The 26,775-nt window shown below is 37.7% G+C and overlaps 1 protein-coding gene across 1 annotated transcript in view; it reads left to right on the forward strand.

The window, feature by feature from the left end:
• The window catches only part of MSH3 (mutS homolog 3), a 228,702-nt gene that overhangs the window by 183,740 nt on the left and 18,187 nt on the right, over positions 1 to 26,775 (forward strand). The window contains exon 21 of the mRNA XM_064376090.1: positions 24,125 to 24,311. Coding sequence (XP_064232160.1) covers positions 24,125 to 24,311 — 187 coding nt within the window. The remainder of the gene's footprint in view (positions 1 to 24,124; positions 24,312 to 26,775) is intronic.

The raw sequence follows: 26,775 nt of genomic DNA on the forward strand, positions 1-26,775 counted from the left end.
GCACTTCCCCAAGCCCTTGCTGGAGAAATCAGGTGTTGAATTATGAAAATAATAGATGCTTATTATGAAAAATAACAGTGTACTAGGGCATGAAACAAAAACACTCCATTCTACCCAGGCCTAGCACGTTTCTTTAGGTAACATTTCACAAGTCTACAAGTATACATCTTTTCTAAAATGGTTTCATACTAAGCATCACTATTGTATAACTTGCTTTTGTTTCCTAATATGTGGGAGATATATTTCTCTATCAGTTTATACAGATTAGTCTTGCTCTTTTTAATGGCGGCAGTGTATCTGGAGTACAGATACTCCTTGATCTCTTTAGCCTCTGAGAGCTCCATATTGGGACAGACTGCCCTCTAGTATATGGGACATGTTCCCTATCCATTCCCCTGCACTCCCCCATCTTCTTGTTGTTACCACTGGAAAGGAATCTGTATGGACCACATTAAATTATATCCCTAGTATGTAGATTGATATTATGCCCTTGTAACTTTCATTTTTTTATGAAATAATTCAGACATATAATAATCCTCCATGCACCTCCACCTTACTTAAGAAATAAAACATTACAATACAATCGAACCTCTAATCCTCCCTAATCCCATTGCCCTCTACCCCATCCATTGTTACTAACTGGTTGTCCTTGACTTTGGCATCCATCCCATGCATTTCTCTATAGTTTCACTCATTGATATGTTTTTTGAAAGAGTGCATAGAAGTATTTGATGTGGTTTTAAACTTTATACACAGTGTATCACACTATATTCTTCTGTAAGTGATTTTTCCTCCCTCAGTGTTATATTTACAAAATTCATCCATATGGGTACATACACTTTTAGTTCATTAAATTTTTCCCTAATTATGATAGTCTATTGTATGAATATATTACCATTCATTCATTTTTCTGGATGCCAATTTTTTACTAAGTATGAATATATTACTATTCATTCATTTTTCTGGATGCCAATTTTTTGCTAATATAATCAGTCATATTTATTACTTGTCTCATACTCAACTCCTAGTACACACAGGGAGTTTTTCTCAATCTAGGATATAGTATCTAGGAGTGGAATTGCTGGATTGTAAGGAACAAGCATCTTTCATGTTCTCCAAGGAGGCTGTACCAGCTCAGGATCCCACCACCAGTGTTTAAAAGTTTGTTCTCATGCTTAAAATAGATTAGAATAGGAAATACTCATTTGATATTCTCCAAAATTGCTTGTAAGAATATTTTCATTTTTATTACTTAATGTCCTTTACATGAAATGCCATCTGGTAAATTATTTTTTTGTTAATGCTAGGGACATTTTTTCTCTCCATGTGCATACTGTGCCTGTTTACAAAAAGATTTGAAGCAATTTATTGGCCTTTTTTGACAAACTGCCAGGCTTCCTGCTATCAGCCAGTGGCTGCTGCTTCTTTAATTCCTTTTTGTCCTGGCTGCCAAGACAGCAAGAGCTAAACTCAAGGCTCAGGTGTGGAAACAGATTTGGTTTAGTTTTCCCCTTCTCTTCTTATACAGGAGTATTTCTCTAGCGTCATTCTTAGAACAGCTGCATCAGAATCTTAGGGATCGTAGTTAAAAATGCTGCTTCCTAAGCCCTTTCACACATCTTTTTAATTGGAATCTCCAAGGTCCTAAACTCAAATGTAACATATACTATATGGCTTGTAATCTTAATTTCATATTCATTGTAATTCTTTCATTAGAATATGTTGTCCTAAATCACTTCAAATGCTCTTTGTACTCAATGAAAAAATATTAAAATCTAGCAGAATTAGATATTTGCATAAGATTTAGCTCCAAGCTTTATCCCTAAATTGTATTATCAATTGGCCATTTAGAACACTGGGTTGAAATCTGTAGATTCCATATGCATTGAATAGTATTATCAATTGGCCATTTAGAACACTAGGTTGAAATCTGTAGATTCCATATGCATTGAGTGCCTACTATGTGCCATACAGTGTATTGTAAGAAGTAGTAAATGGGTGAAAAGCTGTAAACAGACAGGAGCTTAGGAAGCTTTTATCTGAATATTATAGCCTCACACTTATCTTTTCCTGAATAAGAAGCAGATTTTTTTAAAAAGAATTTTGGCAAACACATACATTTGGCTCTAATTGATTTATCTGTGTATCTGTGTATTATGTGAGTATATGTGTACTCAGCAGTGAAATATTTCTAGACCCATATTTCCAAGGATCATTAACAGCCTTGAATGCATCACCAAGATAAGATCTGTTTATTATCTTGATTAATATAAACTTAAATCTTATTTAGCCTTTTAGACTCAGTAATTAAGTTTTAGAAAAGCAATGAATTATTAAGTCTCATTAGAAAACAGTTTGAAAAAAACAAAACAATTGGCCTCTTCTCTCAGCATAATTTATTTCTATTAAACATTGGTGAAAAGAGATATTTCTCGAAGTGGCCCATAGTTAACAATTTTCATGCCATGGTACTTACATAAACTCCCCCTTCTGCCACCCAGCTTCAGGGAATGCCCTATACTCAGAGTGGCATGAGTGTGTTTATCTTGAAAGAGAATGGGAAGGTAATAAGCATTCAAGTGCTTAGTAACTAATTTGTTTGCCTAACAGTGTAATTCAGAAAATATTTATTGAGCACCTACTGTGGAGTATTTGTACTCTACACAAAATATATTCTTTCTAGACAGAAAGAAAACATCTTGAATCAGTTCCACATCTTCTAATTAGTTGAACATACCAGTACTGAAATCCACAGGATAAGTCAGCACTAAGTCACTAAGTGATTAAGTTGTTAGGATTTTATTGCCATTAGAAATGTTGTCTTATGAATGTCTCTGTGCTTTCTTTAGCTCCTGTGGCTGTGTCTAGCCAACACTAGTTATCTTATTTCGTCTTTTTGATGGGAAATGGTTTTATGAATTTAATACTTGTTCCTTTAATTAGCTGCCTCAAAGTCACCTGAAGGTTTGGTTTGGTTTGGTTTTAAATGCAAATCCTGGGCAAATCTCCTGATTGAAGATCCCCTGGAGATAGATACTGTTGTAGTAGGTATGATGAAGGAGACCTTTAGATACTATTTTTTTTTATTATTTTTTAGAGCAGTTTTAGGTTTACACCAAAACTAAGGGGACGGTATATAGACTGCCTATATACCCCTGTGACTGCCCCTACATAGCCTCCCCCATTTTCAACATCGCCCACCAGAATGTTACCTTTCTTACAACTGATGAACCTACATTGGCACATCATTACCACCCAAAGTCCATAGTTTCCATGAGGGCTCATTGGGTAATTTATAAACAAAGTAAATTTATTACAGTTCTGTAGACTGGGAAGTCCAAGGTCAAGGGGCCACATCTGGTATGGGCCTTCTTACTGCCTCATAAAATGGCAGAAGGCATGACATGGCAAGGGGGCTTACTAGAGAAAACCAAACTGGCTTTTACAACAGACCCACTCAAGTGAAACTAACCCACTCCCATGATAACCCATTAATTCATTACCCCTTAATCCATTAATCCACAGATGGATTAATCCATTCATAAGGGCAAAGCCCTGATGGCCCAGTTACCTCTTAAAGGCCCCACCTCTTAATCCTGTTATGTTGGAAATTCAATTTCAATGTGAGTTTTAGAGGGGACATATATTCAAACCACCGCATTCTGTCCCTGCCCCCCACAATTCTGTGTCATTTTCATATACAAATAACGTTAATTCCATTTTAATAGCCCCAAAGTCCAGAGTCTCATCTGAATCAGATGTGAGTAATGCTCAAGGGACAATTTGTCTTGAGGTAAATTTCTTACAGCTGTGAGCCTGTGAAATCGAACAAGGTATCTATGTCCAAAATAAATGGTGGGACAGGTATAAGACATTCTCATTTCATAAGGGAGAGATAGGCGAGAAGAAAAGAGTAACAGGTCCCAAATAAGTCCAACACCCAAAGGAAAAACTAAGCCTTGAGGCTCCAGAATAATCTTCGTTGGTTGCATGTCTTGCTTCCTAGATACACTGGTGTGGGGATTCAATCCCAAGGCCTCAGGCAGTCCCACCACCTAGGCTTTCCTGGGCTCACCCAGGCATCAGTTCTCACACATAAGAGTCAAGTGCCTGCAGCTTTCCCAGGCTGGAGCTGAATGCTGGCAGTTCTACAGTTCTGAGATCTCAGCAGGGTTTTGTTCTCACTGCTCCACTAGGCATTACCGCATTGGGGCTCTCTGTCCTGATTCTGGCTCTGATCCCACATTTTGTTTGGTGTTAATCCATGAATGACAGAGCCCTCATCACCCAATCACCTCTTAAATGCCCCACCTCTTAATACTCTTACATTGGAGATTAAATTTCAACTTGAGTTTCAGAAGGGACAAAATTTGAACCAAAGCATTTTTTATTTCCTTTTCCTGTCTTATTGCATGTTGGAAATAGATGCTCGGTGCTGCAAAGAAATATTAGCACAGAGACAAAGGATCTTTCAGCAATGCACTTTTTACTTCCTGGACTGCAGGAATGGTACCCTCACTAGCCATCATGCCATGAGAATACAATGAACAAAGGAAAACACACAATTTATCCCTTATGCATTTGGGGTCGTCCTTACTGCTGTGTCTGATCTCCGTTGGCTGGAGCCAGACCTCACAATCTAAACTAAAACCTGATTGGCTAATAACTTAAAACTTTTCTAAACAGGTAAAAGCAAAGGAGAGCTGGGACGTGCCTGTGAGCACATCCAGCACAGATATCTTGGTTAAAGTACAAAGACATAGAATGTACTACATGCCTGTAAGCATGGCATGTTTAACAGCCTCATAGGATATGGCTTAACAAAGTTATTAGCACAGTTTAACACGAGAGGAAACTCTAAAAAGGAACTTTTCTACTTCCCACATTGTATTAACTAGTACTTCCACTACAGTGTTGAAAAGGAGTGGTAAGAGACAACTTCTCATTATTGCTGATCCCAGTTGGGGAAGCTTCAAGTTTCTTACCATTAAGTATGATGTTAGCTATAGGGTTTTTTTGTGGATATTCCTTATCAAATTGAGGAAGTTCTCTTTTCTTAATTTACTGAGAGTTTTTATAATGAATCAGTGTTGGATTTTGTCAAATGCTTTCTGTGCATCTGTTGATATGATCATATGATTTTTCTTCTTTAGCCATTTGTTGTGATGGATTACATTAACTGGTGTTCAAATGTTGAATGAGTATTGCACACTCAGGATGAGTCCTACTTGGTTATGGTCTATTTGTCTTTTTATACATTGTTAGATTCATTTTGCTAATGTTTTACTGAGGATTTTTGCATCTATGTTCATGAAAGATACTGGCCTGTAGTTTTCTTATAATGCCTTTGTCTGGTTTTGGTAGTAAGGTAATGCTGGCCTTCTAAAATGCGTAAGGAAGTATTCCCTCTGTTTCTATTCTCTGAAATAGATTGCAGAGAATTTTTTATACATTGTTGGATTCATTTTGCTAATGTTTTATTGACGATTTTTGCATCTATGTTCATGAGAGATATTGGCCTGTAGTTTTCTTATAATGCCTTTGTCTGGCATTATAAGACAGAGGAAAATACCTTAATATCAAAACCAGACAAAGGCATTATAAGAAATGCCTTTCTATTCTCTGAAAGAGATTGTAGAGATTTGGTTTAATTTCTTCCTTAAATGTTTGATAGAATTCACCAGTGAAGCCATTTGTGCCTGGTGTTTTCTGTTTTAGAAGGTTAATAATTATTGATTCAATTTCTTTATTAGATACAGGCCTATTCAGATCATCTCTTTCTTTTTGTGTGAGTTTTGACAGATTGTGTTTTTCGAGGAATCAGTCTGTTTCGTCTAGGATATAAAATTTCTGGGCATAGAAATTTAACTGTTTATAGTATTTTTTTATCTTTCTAATGCCCATGAGCTCTGTGATGATGTCTCCTCTTTTGTTTTTAATATTCATAATTTGTATCCTTGCTCTGTTTTTCTTAGTTAGCCAGGCTAGAAGCTTACCAATTTTCTTTATCTTTTCAAAGAATTAGCTTTTGGTGTTATTGATTTTTCTCTATTGATTTTCTATTTCTAATTTCATTGATTTCTGCTCTAATCTCATTATTGTCTTCTGCTTACTTCAGATTTAATTTACTTCCCTATAATTTTTGGTTTGCCCTTGAACTCTTATTTTTAATAATCTCTATAAGTGACTCTGATGCACAAATTTAGAAGCCATTGTTTCCATTTTAATTTCTAACGTTTTATAGGAAGAAAAACTGTAGATCAGAGAGAGATTTTGTCTTGCATGAGGTTATAATGTGTGCAGTTACAAGGATACGTTCTCTGGTTATATTGGGTTCCCCTGTGTTTGTCTTATTAATTCATCTGATTAATCTTATTCATGATGACTAATTAATCTTACCTTCTTTTGGCAACCTTAATTATCTGTGGTTTTCCTAGCTGTAGTTAAGGTTGAGTAAAAGCATGTACTCAGTTAATTATTTTCCTTTGCAGTTCTTGGGTCTTTCCCACAGCTATGTTAGAGGATGAGTTGCCGAGTCAGCACAGTGTGGATTTTCTTTAGAGGAAAATGCCTGTGTCCTTCATAAGTGTCCTACACATGCTTTATAGACAGTTCCAGTGAACACTGTATCATGTGAGCCAGTAGAAGTTTAGAACTTTGCTGGATTGTTCTCTTGATTCTCATGAGTGTTCCCATGGAAATTGAAAAATTACTATAGTGGTTTTTGCTTGATTATATGTACAGTTTAGTATTATAACTTTTCTAAATAAACTTTAAATACTATGTGTGATCCTATTGCAACCATTAGAAGAAAGGATATATTAGAGAAACTTTTTTTTCTATTATAATACAGATGTTTTTCAAGTTAAAATGGGACTATGCCCTGATAAACCTATCATGTCAAAAATATTATAAATCAAAAATGCATTTAATATTCCAATAAGCTTCTTATAAAATTTAAAAATAATAAGTCAGGGATTGTCTGTAATTTAACCCATGCTAATAAATGTTTTTCATATTGCTAGAAGAAGGCTAATTATTTCTGCCTTGTCTTAACAGAATGATACAATGTAATTCTTAAATGTATCATTTGTGATTTTTAAAAATAACATTTGTTTTTCTAATTATGCAAGTAATGCATGTTCATTATGCAAAATTTAAAACTCAAAAGAAAAATTTTTAAATCACTTGTAATTCCACCACCTGGAGATCATCATTATTTAGGTAGATGGCCTTCCAGGCTTTTTTTAAATGCACACATGTAGTGGTAATTATTTGTAATTTCATTCCATTTCTGAGTTAATGTTTATGTTTAATTAAATACAAGACAGATTTACTAATTCACGCTTTTTATGCCTTTTATATGCTGCATGGCACCTACATATCTTTTAGTAATTGGTATTCTCTTGCAGTCTTTTGTCTACTTGGACTTTAGTTTTTTGGGTTTTTAAAAATTCCTTTTATCATCCTTCTTAAAAGTTAGAGTACTTAGTTAGGAGATTAGTTATCTTTTGTAAAATGTATAAAATATACAAAAAAGAAAACAAACAAAAAACCAAGAAGCTTAGACTTAGGCATCCATTTTGGACAGAGTTCTACAAAGTTTTTAGCAACCTGAAGTGAATGGGAACATCTTCAGTTTCAGAAAACACACAAAATAAGCAAACATTAAAAACCCTCCCATATGAAGCACTTAGAGGATAAATCTACATTCCATTTATATGAGATACCTAGAATAGGTACATTCATAGAGACAGAAAATAGAATAGAGATTTTCCAGGATGGGGAAAAGGGGAGACTAAAGAGTTACTTTTAATGGATACAGAGTTTCTGTTTCTGTTTCTGATGAAAAAGTTCTGCAAATGGAGGCCCAGAGTGGTGGCTCATGCCTGTAATCCCAGCACTCTGGGAGGCCAGGTGGGCAGATAACCTGAAGTCAGGTGTTCAGGACCAGGCTGACCAGCATAGCAAAACTCTGTCTCTAGAAAAAATACAAAAATTAGCCAGGGGTGGTGGTGCATGCCTGCAATCCCAGCTACTCAAGAGGCTGAGGCATGAGAATCACTTGAACCTGGGAGGCAGAGGTTGCAGTGAGTTAAGATCGTGCTACTGCACCCTAGCCTGGAAAACAGAGTGAGACTCCATCTTAAAAAAAAAAGTTCTGCAAATGGAAAGTAGTGATGGCTACACAACATTGTGGATGTTAATACCACTGAACTGTGTACCTAAGAAATGCTAAAATGGTAAATTTTATTTTATATATATATATGTATGTATGTGTGTGTATATATATATATATATATAAAACATATGATAATAATTTTTAAAAGCACTTGAAGTATGTCAAGGAATTCTATTATAGTAGAAATAATCATTGCCTCTACTTAACAATTATAATATTTAAGCTCTAGTTATCATTTAATATGAAAAATCCTCTTTTCCTAATTGCAATATTTCTACCTTATACTAGCATTTTCCTTGCAAAGGCCCAGAAATTGTGATTTGAAGGGGCAGAAGCCCACTCCATTTGCCTAATTGAGAAACATCTAGAATATTATCTCAAAATATTAAGATCTCATTAAAAAAACTCTTTTTCAGATTTCCATGAAAGTGTTTTGACTCAAAAAAGTAATAATTTCTTTTCTCCATTAATGCTTTATTAAGCTTTGTTGACCTATATAAGGGTATTTATAGAGAGGAGGGGAGTAGGGGGATTAGGAAGATTAGTCGGCTGCCACTCCTAAAAATATCAGAGTGATTTTTTTTCCTTAATCACATAACTGTAACCTTCTGTCTACTCAGAGCAAACTAACTCTAAGGCAAAACTAACTCTAAGGTAAAACCTAAAGAATGATTTTTCATTTTTTACTACATTTTACTGTAAATACAGCATGATAATAATTACATATGCTGTGGAATTCCCTAAATCTCTAACATATTTTAACATCTGAAAAATTTAAGGATCATTGTCTAGTATAGTATGTCTTATAAATGATTGTTGATTTAATAAAAAGCTAGAAATTTTTTTAGAGTTTTTTTTTTCTTTTTTGGTTTTTTTTTTTTCAAGACAGAGTCTCACTCTGTTGCCAGGCTGGAGTGCAGCGGCATGAACTTGGCCCACTGCAACCTCCGCCTCCCAGGTTCAAGCAGTTCTCCTGCCTCAGCATCCCGAGTAGCTGGGACTACAGGCGTGCACCACCATGCCCAGCTAATTTTTGTATTTTTAGTAGAGACGGGGTTTCACCATCTTATCCAGAATGGTCTCAATCTCTTGACCTCTTGATCCGTCCACCTTGGCCTCCCAAAGTGTTGGGATTACAGGTGTGAGCCACCATACCCGGCCAAACTTTTTTGTTAATGTATATCTTGCCTTGCTTCAAAAACTTATTATAGGCATGAGCCACCATGCTCGGCCATTTTAGGCACTTGACTGAGATATATACAACATAGCAGAATAATAAGAGAAGAGAATGGTATCCAAAGACTGGATCACTGAGAAAAAAAGAATTGAATTGTGAGATAAAGCCAGGTATTTATTTGTTATAGTAAGATGTTATTCAAACTAGAATAAATAGTAATCAAACTAGAATAAATAAACTATATATTTCTTAAAGGAAATAGAAAACACATTTATCAATAAACAGTTCCCACAATCATAAATATGTATTTCTCCAGTAGCCTTGATGACTGGTTCATGAGCCAGTATTTCTTAAGTGTGTACAGGGCAGCATTTCTACTTTACCATCAGATGCTACAGAAAAATAGAATTGTAATAGAAAATGTGTTGGCTTCTAATGCAGTGGCCTTCAAACTGCCCTCCTGGGTGCTAGAGTCCCACAGAGCCACCTCTGGATAAGGGGCCTAATAGTGCTGCGTTCTTAACCAGAGCGAACATCATTCATTGTATCTAAACTGCAGAGTGAATTTTCTTATAAAATGTTATATATCTTAGTATTAAAAATATATTTTAGATTTTTTTTAAAGTTCTACAAATGGAAAGTAGTGATGGCTACACAACACTGTGGATGTTAATACCACTGAACTGTATATCTAAGAAATGCTAAATTGGTAAATTTTATGTTATGCTTATCACAATTTTTTTTTTTGAGACGGAGTCTTGCTCTGTTGCCTAGACTGGAGTGCAGTGGCACAATCTCAGCTCACTGCAACCTCTGCCTCCCAGGCTTAAGCGATTCTCCTGCCTCAGCCTCATGAGTAGCTGGGATTACAGGTGCACACCACCACACCCGGCTAATTTTTGTATTTTTAGTAGAGACAAGGTTTCATCATGTCGGCCAGGCTGGTTGCTGACCTTGTGATCCACCCGCCTCAGCCTCCCAAAGTACTGGGATTATAGGCATGAGCCACCATGCCTGGCCTATTTATTATAATTTTAAAAAGCACTTGTAGTATGTCAAAGAATCCTATTGTAATAGAAATAATCATTGCCTCTACTTAATAATTTTAATATTCAAACTCTTGTTATGTTTTAAATATAAAACATATTTTTATTTAAAATAAAAATAATATATAAATAAAAATAATACCTAAAAATAATAAAATAAAAATATCTTTTGAACAAAGGATTTAAAAGCTAAAAAGATATTTTAAAACCTCTGACCTAGTAGTAGAGTCAGGACCATTGGCCAATAAAAGTATGTCCAAGATCTCCTGAGCATTGGCCTGTCCTTCTTACGAAAGAAACCCTGTAACACTGTGAGGCACATAGGGGTAACTCAAAATACTCCAGACCAGAAACCAGAAGACCTGAGTATTTGTCTCTTATCTGCCACATATTAGCCCTGTCACCTTGGGGAAGTGACTTGACCTCTGAAATGTTTTACCTCATCTGTAAAATAGGAGTATAAAATGATTACTAAGAACTTGTCCAGCACCAAGACTTTCTCAAAGTGCTTTCTCTTAACCCAAAGATGGCAAAGAATTTGCCATCAGACAAGCTCTTCTCTTCTGTCAAAAGCAAAGAACCATTAGAGAAAAAAATGGCCACATTCTATATAGAGAATGTGAGGACAGGAAAATAAAATGTAGGAGAAGGTAAGTAGCTCTGTCTAGAGCAATTGCCTTTTGTTGTTTATAGCTTGTCTAGGTCAGAACATCCTGTAGGAAAGGTTTGGTAAGAACAAAGACCTTAGATAAAAGATGACTGAGAGACCGTTTGGGCTTTGATGCAAACATCATCAGAAGCATCTACAACAAGTGGGTAGTCACCAGTGACAAAATCTCAAACTAAGGAGGAGTTAGACTTGCGGGAAGGGAAGGTATTAGCAAAGACAGATTGGATAAGCAGAAGGTAAAAAAAATTAAAAAGAGCAATAGCATTTTTTTTTAAGAATACTTCATTAGCACAGATTTGACCTTACCAATATAGGAAAGGCATTTTTACACTAATTAGGTCATTGTGAAAAATAAAAATTGGAGTTTTGTGTTTTTTTTAATGCAGAGTTTTTAACTAAGAAGAAAATATGAGGCCGGGTGCGGTGGCTCATGCATGTAATCCTAGCAGTTTGGGAGGCTGAGGTGGGCGAAACACTTGAGTTCAGGAGTTTGAGACCAGCCTGGCCAACATGGCGAAACCCTCTCTCTACTAAAAATACAAGAATCAGCTGGGTGTGGTGGTACGTGCCTGTAGTCCCAGCTACGCGGGAGGCTGAGGCACGAGAATTACTTGACCCTGGGAGGTGGAGGTTGCCCTGAGCTGAGATTGTGCCACTGCATTCCAGCCTGGGCAACAGAGCGAGACTCTGTCTCAAAAAAAAAAAGTGTGTGTGTGTGTGTGTGTGTGTGTGTGTGTGTATAAATGAATACTGTGGAGGTTGTGTGCCAGTGTTTAATAACAACCAGTTATATAACTATGATAAGCTTTCCATGAAAACAACAAAAATAAGTTTTTGTTGTTAAAAATTTTCTGTCATATTTCTTAGAATTATATGTTATAATTTTATGATTTATAAAAATTTTTTAATTTTTTATGAATAAACTCAGCAATTGTATACAAAGATACCCTAATCTATATGGAAGCACAGAGGAACATATAAATTTAAATCCTTTTGCTCCTTGGTCAGTCAATTCTTTTTATTTTAAACTTTAATTTTGGACAATTACAAAATTGTTAACTCTTGAGTAATGTGAGTAGAGTAAGTTGTATTACAATTCTGGAAGCAAGTCATTCATTTCGACATGTATCGAACATCTTATGTACAAGACACATTGCCTAACATTTGAGGGGACTACAAAGGTAAATCAGTGAGGCCTGTTCTCAGAGAACACTGACTTCTAGGAAGATAACAAGAGAAAGCTCTTCTGGTCAGTTCTATGGGAAGGGAATCAGGGACAGCTACACAGAAGCAGCTTAAGAAAGATAAGGCTTCTGGTCCACAGAAAGAGAGGGGCAAAGATGATTCCAGGCTAATGGAACCATGAGAACACACAGAGGGATAAAGATGTGTGGCATCAGCTCTTTGAATATTCTAAAAACAAAAACCTCTGAATTACAGTTTTGCCTCAGTATCTGCTGGGGACTGGTTTCAGGACTCCCCAATACAAAAATCTGCACATGATCATGTTCCTGAATAAAATGGCATATTTGCATATAACCTGTGCACATCCTCCTCAATACTTTAAATCATCTCTAGGTTACGTATAATACCTAGTATAATGAAAGTGCTATGTAAACAGTTGCTATACTATATTGTTTTTAACATTTGTATTGTTTTGTATTATTTTTTATTTTTATTGGATATTTTTGATCCACAGTTGATTGAATCTGCAGATGCAGATACAGAGGGCCAATTGTATACCCTCTAAAAGGATGAATTTTGTGTTATGTCACTTATATCTTAATAAAGCTGTTATTTTTTAAAAGTACATGCTATGTGTTACGGATGGCGAGGGTAAATTGTTGTGATGGTGACATGGGATCCTGTGTTGTGCACAAGGAGAGGAGATTGGAGAAAGATGTAGGACCAGAGCACACAGAGGTCTTGAAAACCATGCTAGGAATTTTGAATTTTATTTTCCAGGCATTAGCAAAACATTGTAAGTCTTTAAGCATAGGAATCAAAATGACTCGTTGATTTTAAAATATGGAGGTAGAAGATAAATTAGCTGTTAGTAAAAGTGAAGGTGGAGAGAAAAACTAGCCTACTGAAACAGCTTCGACCAAAGAATGTAAACTAGTGAAACTAGTTTGCAAGAATACTAGGGACAGGAGCCAGGCATGGTGGCTCAAGCCTGTAATCTCAGCACTTTGGGGGGCTGAGGCAGGAGGATCATTTGAGCTCACTAGTTCAAGACCAGACTAGGCAATGTGGCAAAACCCCATCTCTACCAAAAATATGAAAATTAGCCAGGCATGGTGGTGCTTGCCTATGGTCCCAGCTACTCAGGAGGCTGAGGTGGGAGCTTGTTTGAACCTTGGAGGTCAAGGCTACAGTGAGCCAAGGTCGTGCCATTGCACTCCAGCTTGGGCAACAGAGCCAGACCCTGTGTAAAAAAAAAAAAACTGGAGACTGGGTATTGAATCTTAAAGGAGCAAGAAAAATGTAAGAAAATGCAGAATTCTCATTTTCATATTTATAGAACAAAGATACTATATTAGTTTTCTGAGCTGTGTAACAAATTATCACAAATTTAGGAGCTTGAGCAACACACGTTTATTATATCAACATTTCTGTGGTTCATGACCCCCAGACACAGCTTAGCTGGGGCTGTGTGAGGCTGTGGTCAAGGTATTGGTCAGGGTGGAGTTCTTACCTGGAGGCAGGACTAGAGACAGACCCACTGTCAGGATTACCGAGGTTGTTGGCAGAATTCATTTCCTTGAGGCTGTGGTTCTGAGGTCTTTAGCTGCTTGCCAGCCGTAGACTGGGGACTGCTCTCAGCTCCTAGCGGATGCTTGCAGATCACATGGCCCTTCACAACATGACAGTGAACTTCTTCAAAGCCAGCTAGGGAGAAAGTCTCTAGCGCTAGTTGACTGGCAAAACATACAATGTCATATAATGATGAAGTTAATATCCCATCAACTTTGCCATAGTCTGATGGGTCAAAGCAGGTTGCAAGTCCCACTCACAGAAAGAGGAGGAAACTATACAAGGGGGTAAATACCAGAAAGTGGAAATGGTTGGGATCACTATAGAGCATGTCCACCACAGGTGCTTTTCAGCCTCTTAAAGTACAGTAGAGCGTACTCCAAATCCGAGTGACCATAGACTCTGGCATCAGACCAAGCCAGGTTTGAATCCTTACCCCATGATCAGTCTCCTCATTTGTAAATGGGGATAAAGATCTACATCTCACGATGGTGGTATCAGGACAGAACGAGATAATGCAGGTAAAACACTTCAGTAAGTGCCCAAGACACAGGAAAATTGCTCACATATGTTATCACATTTGAGTCTCAGCTACCATGAAAAGTAACAAATTGAAAAGTTTTCCGTTAAATGATTTGCCTATATTAAATCAGTTTTTGCTCTTGAGTAAGGGTTTAAAACTTAATCTAATGGACTTTTTTCTATATCATTGTGAGCATGGATTAACACATTCATGAAAAATCATTAGACTTGAGTAGAAGATTTTTTTTTTAATCAACCTCTTCTTTTTACAGACAAGGAAGCTACAACCACATAGAAAAGTTACCCGACATGGCTAAGATCTCACAGTACTTAGTGGCTAAGCCAGGACTAGAGTGATGGCCTCTTTACGCAAATTACTGCTGTTTCTACCATATTTAGCTATGTGACATAATTTTTAATTATGACAGTTATAAATTTTTTTCACTCGATCTTTTAGACTAGAAACTTCTTTTTTAGTGTGACAGCTAATTTTTTAATGCCAAGAAATAGATATATAAAAAAGTTCAAGGCCTTAACCCTAAAATAAGAATTTGCAAATTTCTAGTGACAATACTCAATCTCTCTGAATGTCTCTATTATATAAGATGTGATTTGATGTTTTAACTCTAAATTGTGTGGATGTGGTGGCTCACACCTGTAATCCCAACAAATTGGGAGGCCGAGGCGGGAGGATCACTTGTGGCCATGAGTTTCAGACCAGCGTGGTCACATAGCAAAACCCTGTCTCTACTAAAAATACAAAAAAGCCAGGTGTGGTGGTGTACACCTGTAGTCCCAGTTGCTTGGGAGGCTGAGGCATGAGAATCACTTGAACCTGGGAGCTGAAGGTTGCAGTGAGCTGAAATTGTGCTGCTGCACTCCAGCCTGGGAGACAGAGTAAGACTCTGTCTCAAAAACAAACAAACAAACAACTAAATTTGCTACTTATATGTGTGTATGTATTCACGCTGTATATATGGGCTCTCTGTATTTTTTGAACTGATTCTTAAGGGTTTCCCAATGATAGTAATGAAAATAATACTTAAGCAGCATAAAATTTTATAACTGTCCTAGAACAATATTTCCTGTATATTTTAATCCACTGGAATTGGGAAAGAAGGCTTGATTGTGTTTCTTTCATTTAATGTCCATTTATTAATTTCCATCTTTGTGTCAGATGTTTGCTAGGTGCTTGAGGGGTGTGAAAGGGTCACCAAATGACTAATCCTCCTACCCAGAGATAACTACTCTAAACATGTTGATAGCCTTCTATATATATTTTTTGCACATGTAGTTTTTAATAAAAGTGACATAATAAAATACTTTCAGAAATTGTAATTGCAGAAGCAGTGGCTGTCATGGTAGGAAGAAACTAAAGCAAATCAGAGAGAGCACAAAACTGAAAACTAAGAGATTCCCATCTCCTTCCAACTCCTGCCTACCCACCCCAGCCCTGCTCACCAGAGGCAACCACTGAGTGATGCCTGATTTTGTTCTAGTAGTTAACATTATATTCCTGTAAAATCTTTTAACTCTGGTTTAGATTTATCAGCTTTAGACAATGTTGATCTCTTGCTATAAAATATGAAGAAACTTTTTATCAATTCATGAGGCTTTCTTCTCAGCTTCAGTTTGTAAAACTTTTTACCTTGAGAAGGTCTCTGACATTTATTATTACTGATATATTTTATCTTGTGCTTTTTCATAGACTAGTTTATTAAAAATAGAATGCATTAGTGTGACCACATGTTACATGTATGTTCTCCTTAGAGCTAAATATCTATGTATATCATTCTAAGATACTAAACTTTGTTGATAAAAGGGGAATCTTCTAGGTATCCCCATCTAATACTCTTTCTCTCCCAGCCTGCAGTACAGTGGCATAATCTCAGCTCACTGCAAAATCTGCCTCTCAGCTTCAAGCAGTTCTCATGCCTCAGCCTCCTAAGAAGCTGGGATTACAGACGCTCACCACCACGCTCTACTAATTTTTTTTTTTTTTCTGTCTTGCTCCGTTGCCTAGGCTGGAGTGCAATGGCACGATCTTGGCTCACTGCAACCTCCGCCTCCCAGACTCAAGCGATTCTCCTGCCTCAGCCTCCTGAGTAGCTGAGATTATAGGCACGCACCACCACACCTGAATAATTTTGTATTTTTAGTAGAGATGGGGTTTTGCCATGTTGGCCAGGCTGGTCTCAAACTCCTGATCTCAAATGATCTGCCTGCCTCAGCCTCCCAAAGTGCTGGAATTACAGGCGTTAGCCACTGTACCTGACCGAATATTCTTTCTTGAGTCTGTCTCTGAGTACCTTTGTTCATGTAGGGCTCATGGTGGCAAAATTTTTTAGTTTTAGAAAGCCTCAAACAACTTTATTTTATCTTCATATTTGCTTTGAAAGCTTAGATGAATATAAATATCCAGATTTTAAATTTAAAGACATTGCTCCTATTATCTTCCAGTATTACATTCGATGTAGATAAAAAGTCAGTAAGAGTCTGATTCTCATGCCTTGCTTAACGATGTGTTTTTTTCTTTCTCTGAAGTATTTATAATTTTTTCTAATCTTTATAAAATTTTCAGCAGAATGTTTAAATGTAAATCTTTCCTTAACTAATCTTGCTAAGCATTTTGTGGAACCTTCCCACATGAAGATGCATATCTTATTTTAGCGTAGGGGCATTTTCTTAAGTTATTTCATTTCATTACCTCTGTTGTTTATATCTTCTGCACTTCCTATTTGATCTGCTTTCAACTATCGGGACAGGGCCTCTGTGTTTTAAAACTGTTTGTGTGTACTTTACATTTCTTGGTCTTTCTATTTGCTGTTCTCAGAAATTTCTTTGAATTTATCATTCAGGTTTAAAAACTTGATCTAGGGTGAGGCACGGTGGCTCACCCCTGTAATCCCAGCACTTTGGGAGACTGAGGCTGGTGAATCACGAGCCCAGGTGTCAAGACCAGCCTGGGCAACATGGTGAAACCCTGTCTTTACTAAAGATACAAAAATAAAAAATTAGTCAGGCATGCCTGTAGTCCCAGTTTCCTAGGAGGCTTAGGTGGGAGGATCATCTCAGTACAGGAATGTTGAGGCTGCAGTGAGCTATGTTCATGCCACTGTATTGCAGCCTGGGTGACAGAGCCAGGACCCTGTCTCAAAAAACAATAATAAAATAAAATGAAAGCTTGGTCCTATACAGCATCTAATTTTAATTCCACCCATACAGTAAATTTTTTCAGTGATTGTATTTTTAATTTCCAAGACTTCTTGTACTCTAGTTGTTTATTTCTTCCTAGACTGTTCTTGTTTTAAGTCTGTCATGTTCTTAATCTCCTTGAGGATACCAAATAGAGGTTTTGTTTAATTCTTTCCAGTTGTATTAGTCCATTTTCACACTGCTGATAAAGACATACCCAAGACTGGGCAATTTAAAAAAGAAAGGATTATTGGACTTACAGTTTCATGTGGCTGTGGAGGCATCACAATCATGGCAGAAGGCAAGGGAAAGCAAGTCACATCTTATGTGGATGGCAGCAGGCAAAGAGAGAGATTGTGCAGGGAACCTCCTATTTTTAAAACTATATCTTATGAGACCCATTCACTATCACAGGAACAGCATAGGAAAGACCTGCCCTCATGATTCAGTCATCTCCCACCAGGTCCCTCCCACAACACATGGGAATTATGGGAGCTACAAGAAGAGATTTGGGTGGGGACACAGAGCCAAATCGTATTATTCCACCCCGGCCCCTCCCAAATCTCATGTCTTCACATTCAAAACCAATCATGCCTTCCCAGCAGTCCCCCAAAGTCTTAACTTATTTCAGCATTAACTCAAAAGTCCACATTCCAAAGTCTCATCCAGGACAAGGCAAGTCCCTTCTGCCTACAACCCTGTAAAATCAAAAGCAAGTTAGTTACTTCCTGGGTACAATAGGGGTACAGGCATTGGGTAAATATAGCCATTCCAAATGGGAGAAAGTGGCCAAAACAAAGGGGCTACAGGCCCTGTGCAAATCCAAAATCCAGTGGGGCAGTCAGATCTTAAAGCTCCAAAATGGTATCTTTTGACTCCATGTCTCACATCCAGGTCACACTGATGCAAGAGCTGGGTTCCCGTGGTCTTGGGCAGCTCCACTTCTGTGCTTTGCAGGGTACAGCCTCTCTCCCAGCTGCTTTCTCAGACTGACATTGAGTGTCTGTGATATTTCCAGGCATACTCTGCAAGCTGTAGGTGGATCTACTATTCTGGGGTCTGAAAGACTGTGGCCCTCTTTTCACAGCTTCACTAGGCAGTGCTCCAGTAGGGACTCTGTGTGTGCCCCAGTAGGGACTCTGTGTAGGGGCTCTCACCACACATTTCCTTCTGCGCTGCCCTAGCAGGCCTTCTCCATGAGAGCCCCGCCCTGTAGCAAACTTCTGCCTGGACATCCAGGCATTTCCATACATCCTCTGAAATCTAAGCAGGGGTTCCCAGTCTTCAGTTCTCGACTTCTGCATACCTGCAGGCTCAATACCATGTGGAAGCTGGCAAGGCTTGGGCTTGCACCCTCTGAAGCCACAACCTGAGCTGTACCTTGGCCCCTTTTAGCCATGGCTAGAGTTACTGGGACGCAGGGCACCAAGTCCCTAGGCTGCACACAGCAGGAAAGCCCTGGGCCCAGCCCATGAAACCACTTTTTCCTCCTCGGCCTCTGCGCCTGTGATGGGAGGGGCTGCTGTAAAGACATCTGACATGCCCTGGAGACATTTTCCCCATTGTCTTGGGGATTAACATTCAGCTTTGTTTTTTGTGCACATTTCTGCAGACAGCTTGAATTTCTCCTCAAAAAATGAGATTTTCTTTTGTATCACATTGTCAGGCTGCAAATTTTTCTAACTCTTATGTTCTTCTTCCCTTATAAAACTGAATGCCTTTAACAGTACCTAAGTTACATCTTGAGTGCTTTTCTGCTGAGAAATTTCTTCCATCAGGTACCCTAAATCATCTCTCTCAAGTTCAAAGTTCTACAGATTTTTAGGGTGTAGCAAAATGCCACCAATTTCTTTGCTAAAACGTAACAAGAGTTACCTTTGCTCCAGTCCCCAGCAAGTTCCTCATTTCCATCTGAGAGCACCTCAGCCTGGACCTTATTATCTATCTCACTATCAGCATTTTTGTCAAAGCCATTCAACATGTCTCTAGGAAGTTCCAGACTTTCTCACATTTTCCTGTCTTCTTCTGAGCCCTCCAAGCTGTTCCAACCTCTGCCTGTTACCCAGGTCCAAAGTTGCTTTCACTTTTTCAGTTATCTTTCCAGCAACATACCACCCCTGGTACCAATTTACTGTATTAGTCCGTTTTCATGCTACTGATAATGACATAGCCGAGGCTGGCCAATTTATAAAAGAAAGAGGTTTATTGCACTTACAGTTCCACATGGCTAGGGAGGCCTCACAATCATGGAAGAAGGCAAGGAGGAGCAAGTCACATCTTATGTCGATGGCAGCAGGCAAAGAGAATGATTGTGCAGGGAAACTCCCGTTTTTAAAACAATTAGATCTCTTGAGACTCATTCACTATCATGAGAACAGCATGGGAAAGACCTGTCCCATAATTCAGTCATCTTTCACCAGGTCGCTTCCACAACACTTGGGAGTTATAGGAGCTACAAGATGAGATTTGGGTGGGGACACAGAGCGGAACCATATCACCAGTGAGTTGTATTTTTATGCACTTCCTCTGGCATACTTGCTCTGTTCGTTTTTCTCAGTCTTCTCTTTCATACTGTCATTTTTCCTCATATGTCCTCAAATTTTTCTTTAATGTGGATGCTGCTCATATATCTGACTGGAACATTACTTGAGTTATTATAATAGCAAGAATGAATTCCCAGTAGTTCAATAGGTCTCTTTTCCTAGCAGACCCCTCCACTGAAGTTAAAAAATTTCTGGTGACCTCAGTTTTTAACATACACTATGTTATTAATATAACCATTTTCCAATGCCAAAAATTCTAACATACTAGTTTTATTGATTGGATAGTTTTTTATTGTAGTACTGTTTACTCTTTCTCTTATTCTTGGATATTTGATTTTTTCCAACTTTTCATTAAATAACATCAAGAACACATTTGTACATGTATTTCTTCATGTATCTCTGATAGTTTTCATAATGCTAATTCCTAGAGTGCAATTTATAGGTCATGAAAGACTTTTAATAGGCATTGCTAAATTGTCTTTTGGAAGATTGTAGCAATTCTGAGTCTCACATAAAAATACCTTTCCCCCCAGCACTCTTGATAATGGCAGATAAGGTTCTTTTTAATTTTTGCTAACTTAGCGATATACATATTGAATATGAATACTTTCCTGTTTGAATTTACATATTTGGATATTTTCATGAGTTTGCTTCTTTTGTGAATTGACTCTTTATGTTGTTTGCCTGTTTTTCTGTTCACCATTTTGTTTTGCTTTGTCAGACTGTTTGTTTTGGGAATGTTAAGTCTTCATTATAAGTGCTGCAAGTTTTTCTCAGTTTGTGGTTTGCCTTTAACTTTTTCATTATATGTCTTTTGCTAAATATGTGTTTTGATGCCATATATGTAAAACTACCCACTCACCTGTTCAGAGATTAAATTTCATCTATATATAGCTTGATATGTTTATGATTTCTAGTTTTACATTAAACTTTTTAATTCATGCACATTTATTTTGGAATATGGCTTGAATAGGGACACATCCTTGTTTTTTCTGAAATAACTAATTAGCTAGTATCTTTTTCATTGACTAGTAGTTCATTCTTTCCCCACTAATCTGAAATCTCACTTTTGTCATATACCAAACATTTTATGTAAATACGTGTGTGTATCTGCCTAAAAATAACTTGCCCAGGCATATCTTACAATTCCTGACATTTCTAACAAGACCACTCTGTTACTTTACTGTTTTAGAAAGCACTTAAGTATAATACTTAATCTACTGTATTAAAACTGCATACAGCCAGGCATAGTGGCTCATGCATCTAATCTCAGTTCTTTGGGAGGCTGAAGCAGGAGGAGCACTTGAACCCAGGAGTTCAAGACCAGCCCAGACAACATAGTGAGACCTTGCCTTTACAAAACATTTAAAAATTAGCTGGGCGTGGTGGCACGTGCCAGTGGTCCCAGATATTCAGGAGACTGAGGTGGGCACTTGCTTGAGCCTGGGAGGTGGAGGCTGCAGTGAGCTGTTGTCACGCCACTGTACTCCAGCCTGGGTAACAGAGCAAACTCCTGTCTCAAAAAAGAAAACAAAAACTGTATCCAGTGCTTATGTATTATCCTAATTTCTAATTTCTAAAAATTAAAGACCCACCCCTCCCAAATATTTCCTTCTTCATCAGAATGTTCTGTTATCAGCCAAAGATTTCTTTTTGTCAGCTCACAACCTGCCAGGAATAAAGGCAAACAGTGGTAAATAGGGTGAAACATTGTGATTATGAAGAATTCTAAGTGGTTTTAGAGATATGAAAGTGTCATCATTTTGTTTTGTGGTAGGGGAAAAGGAAATATTGGTAAAGTAAACATTGAAAATTGAGGTAAATACCAGTATTTGAACTTTAAAAATGTAGCCAGAATGTTCCTAAGGTAGCAACATTTCAGAAATTATGCTTTGTATTCATTGGTTTTTATTTTTGTTTTTGTTTATTTTTTTTGAGACGGAATCTCGCTCTGTCACCAGGCTGGAGTGCAGTGGAATGATCTCAGCTCACTGCAACCTCCACGTCCTGGGTTCAAGCGATTCTCTTACCTCAGCCTCCTGAGTAGCTGGGACTATGGTGTATGTCATCATGCCCAGCTAATCTTTGTATTTTTAATAGAGGCGGGGTTTCACCATGTTGGCCAGGCTGATCTTGAACTCCTGATCTCAAGTGATCCGCCCACCTTGGCCTCCCAAAGTGCTGGGATTACAGATGTGAGCCACCTCACCTGGCCCATTGGTTTTTAAATGGATAAAATTGACAGGACTTTGAGTAAAACCTTTTTATTAACTCCATCATAGATGGAGTTAATTAAAGTTTCTCAATACCGCTGGTTACTGGAACAGTTCTAAGGCTCTGCTCATGTATGGACATCACATTCCATCCCCCTGTCCTTATAGGGCTTCAGCAACACAGCTGGTTAACTGCAGTTTTACCGTGAATTTCTTGGGAAATCAAAGATACATTATGGTGCTGTAGGTCAAGTGTGAAGTATGCGTCCTATTTTGTGAACTATTGTAGCAAAACTACATCAATGAAGGGATTTTGTTAAGAAGTGTTATCAGCATTCACAAAGCTGGCTACTGGGTGAAAAAACCGGAATTCTAACTTTTGCAAATAACTGTATGACACTATTACCTAATGATTCCTTTTCTTTTTTTCAGTTCCTTTTGCATTATATAGGTGTCTTCCCAGATGTGTTCTGGAAGACATTATTGCTACAAGGTCCTCTGGAAGACATTTCAGGGACCACGGTTAAAACAGTTAAAGAAAAGCTGTGTACCAGATCCGTCTCTAAGAAATGCATTGGCTGGGTGCAGTGGTTCATTCCTGTAATCCCAGCACTTAGGGAGGCCAGGGTGGGCAGATGACTTGAGACCAGGAGTTCAAGACCAGCCTGGCCAAAATGGTGAAACCCCATCTCTACTTTAAAAAAAAAAAAAAATTAGCCAGATGTGGTGGTGCACGCCTGTAGTTCCAGTTACTTGGGAGGCTGAGGCTGGAGGTGAGCCCAGGAAGCAGAAGTTGTAGTGAGCAGATAGAGTGCCACTGCACTCTAGTCTGGGTGCTGGGAGTGAAACCCTATCTCAAAAAAAAAAGAGAAATGCACAATGTGTAGTTCCATGCATGCCAAAGGCTCTAAGAAGTCTTACAGAAAAGACTTTAAATCTTTTGGACTGTTTATTGACATCTGTATGAACTGTTTCATAAAATCCACTTTAGGAACCTGTATTAGCTGTTGTCCAAGGTATCAAACATCTAGCATCCTAGTTCCAGTAAAAAGTTGTATATAGGCCGGGTGCGGTGGCTCAAACCTGTAATCCCAGCACTTTGGGAGGCCGAGGCGGGTGGATCACGAGGTCAAGAGATCGAGACCATCCTGGTCAACATGGTGAAACCCCATCTCTACTAATTCAAAAAAAAATTAGCTGGGCATGGTGGCGCGTGCCTGTAATCCCAGCTACTCAGGAGGCTGAGGCAGGAGAATTGCCTGAACCCAGGAGGCGGAGGTTGTGGTGAACTGAGATCGCGCCATTGCACTCCAGCCTGGGTAACAAGAGCGAAACTCCGTCTCAAAAAAAAAAAAAAAAAAAAGTTGTATATAAATAAATTATGTCATATGTAGTATTTTAATATCAGTATGGAATTCTTAAAGAAACACTGAAAAAAACCTTTAATTGTACAAGATCTTTGTACAACATCATCGATTTTTAAACACAGAAACACAGAGAAGCATTGTTTTGTCCTGTGAATACCAAAACTTTGATTTGGAATTATTGGTGAAAAATAAGCAGGATGAAACATTTCCGTACTTTTTAGGAGTTCTGTGCAATACCGCAAATTCTATCCACGATGTTCCTACAAAGTACAGTTTGATGTTAGACACTCTTTACATCCAAGTATTTTCTTTTGTTTAATGTAATTTCAGCTATTATTGGCTCAATATATAGATTCCTAGTGATCTTTTATATTTATTGTTCATTAAATAATGTTTGGCTTCCCAAAAAGAAAGTTAAGCGGAAATTCAAGGTGTTTTCCTCTTGCTCATAGGATGGGTGCTGCAGACAATATATATAAAGGACGGAGTACATTTATGGAAGAACTGACTGACACAGCAGAAATAATCAGAAAAGCAACATCACAGTCCTTGGTTATCTTGGATGAATTGGGAAGAGGGACGAGCACCTATGATGGAATTGCTATTGCCTATGCTACACTTGAGTATTTCATCAGAGATGTAAGTATCCTGTAAACTGTATTTAAAAGAAATTAATTTTTAAATCATTATTTTTAAATGACAGTCATAATTGTATAGATACTGGTTTTTTGTGGTGAGACATTTGAAATTTATTTTCTTAGTTATTTTGAAATATGTATTGTTATTGACTGTAGTCATGATACCATTATGCAATCCCTGAATACCCTTTTGCACATGGATGATACATTCTATACACCTTATTTCCCTGATTGCAATCTCCAAATACTCAAAATTATCTTTTTTATAATTGACTACAGCCCTGCAAGTGATCATTAGAATGCTACACACTGAATTCAGACGAATTGACCCTAAATAATGTTTGTAGTTGTTTGATATATGTTCCTTTTTCTTGCTGATTCAACATACATCTGGTTGTATGAAAAGGACCTCCCTGGCAATGTTTTCATTCAGAATTCTGTCTTATTATCCTTGGTCAACCCTAAATCAAGGACAGGTACCATTCATCTACAGCCAAATCCCTCGAGGGAAAAACAAGGAGATAGTGCCGTTTCTACTTTGTGATATCCTTTTTTTTTTCCACCAACATCCTGAAAGATCTCAGTGTGAGATCTTTGATTTCATCTCTTTGTGTCTCTATCTGATTTAGTAACATCATTCCTTCCACACATGTCTCCTTTTTTCAGGGTGCATTTCTAAACTTTAATGTGAAATTTTGTTTGTGTCAAACTTTCCATCCCTGTCATTTCCATCTAATTCTCCCTTTTAGTTTACTTTCTCTATCTTGTTCATTTTGGTCTCTGCCTTTCGAATCTCCTCCTCATGGCACCTGCCCCGGAGCCTTTCTCTTCTCTGGTCTTTCTTAGATGTTTTTCTCCCCCATTTTCTTGCTCCTTTATCATTGTGTCTTCCCCCATTTTCATTTTTCTCTCTTCCTTAAATAGCCAATAAAAGCATATTTTTAATATTTCTTTTCAAAAAGCAACACAAACATAAAATTTCTTTTTCTTTAGCCTTTTGTTGCCCTTGGTGTTTTGGGGTTTTGGTTTTGTTTTTAAAGCTTAATTTTCATTTAATTTTTTTCCAGAAGATAGTTTTTCTTCTGTCCCTAGAGACTCCGATTCATACATTGATGGAGATCATGGGGCAGCATCCTCAGATCTAAATTGGAGTGGGGTTGTTTGGTCCTCTAGGCTTCATGAAAATGGTTCCTGACTACCTTGCTGTGAGTGGCGTAACTCGTGCAGTAATACGGTTTCACACACTGCTTGGCAAGCACATAAACATCAAAGACATTCAGTTTGGAAATGTCCCTAACATCTGTACCTTGTACTGTATTTCAGATGACAAACTTCTTAATGGCCTTATCCTAAGGAGTGCATCCAACACAGTTTGTGCAGCAAATAGGTTGCACCTAGCTATGGCCCTTTTAGGCACAACTGTTGTTGTTCTTCTTCCTCCTCCTCTTTTTTCTCCTCCTCATCCTCTGTTTTTTGTTTTTGTTTTTGTTTTGTTGTCATTGTTTTTGAGACAGGGGTTCACTCTGTCACTCAGGCTGCAGTGCAGTGGCATGATGATGTCTCACTGCAGCCTCAACCTACCTAGGTCCAGGTGATCCTTCCACTTCAGCCTCCCAAGTAGCTGGACTACAGGCACACACCAACCTTGCCCAGCTAATTTTTGTAATTTTTTTAGAGACAGAGTTTCACCGTGTTGCCCAGGCTAGTCTTGAACTCTTGGGCTCCCTCCAGTGATCCACCTTAGCTTCCCAAAGTTCTGGGATTATAGGCATGAGTTACTGTGCCCGCATTCTTTCCTTTCTTTGTTATTTTGGCAGTGAAGACCCAAGAGAGACTCAGGTTTTGTTTAAACATTTGTTTAGAATACACAGGTAATTATGACACTTTTTTTAAAAGGAATTTTTTGTTTTGCTTTAAAAAATTTATTTGCAAAAAGATGTAACTCAGTAACTTTAATCATTATAGAATCTACATTATAGAAACTAATATACAAAAGTATATTCATTTTTTATATTAACCTTGTATCCTGCAACATTGCTATAATTACTTACTAATTCCAGTCTGTGTGTATGTTTGTCAGTTCTTTTGAATTTCCTGCATAGGCCGTCATGTCAGCTATAAGCAGACAGTTTGGCTTCTTTCTTCCCGATCTATTTTTTTTTTCTTGTCTTACTGCACTAGCTAGGATGTTCAGTACCAGTGTTGAAAAGGAGTAGTGAGAAAGGAAATCCTTGTCTTGTTTATGATCTTAGTGAGAAAGCTTTGAGTTTCTTACCACTAAGTATGATGTTAGCTATAGGTTGTTTGTGGATGGATATTCCTTATCAAATTGAGGAAGTTCTCCTCTGTTCCTAGTTTACTGAGAGTTTTTATCATGAATGGGTGTTAGGTTTTATCACATGCTTTCTGTGCATCTGTTGATATGATTGTATGATTTTTCTTCTTTAGCCATTTGTTGTGATGGA

Source organism: Aotus nancymaae, unplaced genomic scaffold (genome assembly GCF_030222135.1).
Source record: "Aotus nancymaae isolate 86718 unplaced genomic scaffold, 86718_ANA_hifiasm-v0.15.2.pri h1tg000014l, whole genome shotgun sequence".
NCBI classification, from domain to species: domain Eukaryota; kingdom Metazoa; phylum Chordata; class Mammalia; order Primates; family Aotidae; genus Aotus; species Aotus nancymaae.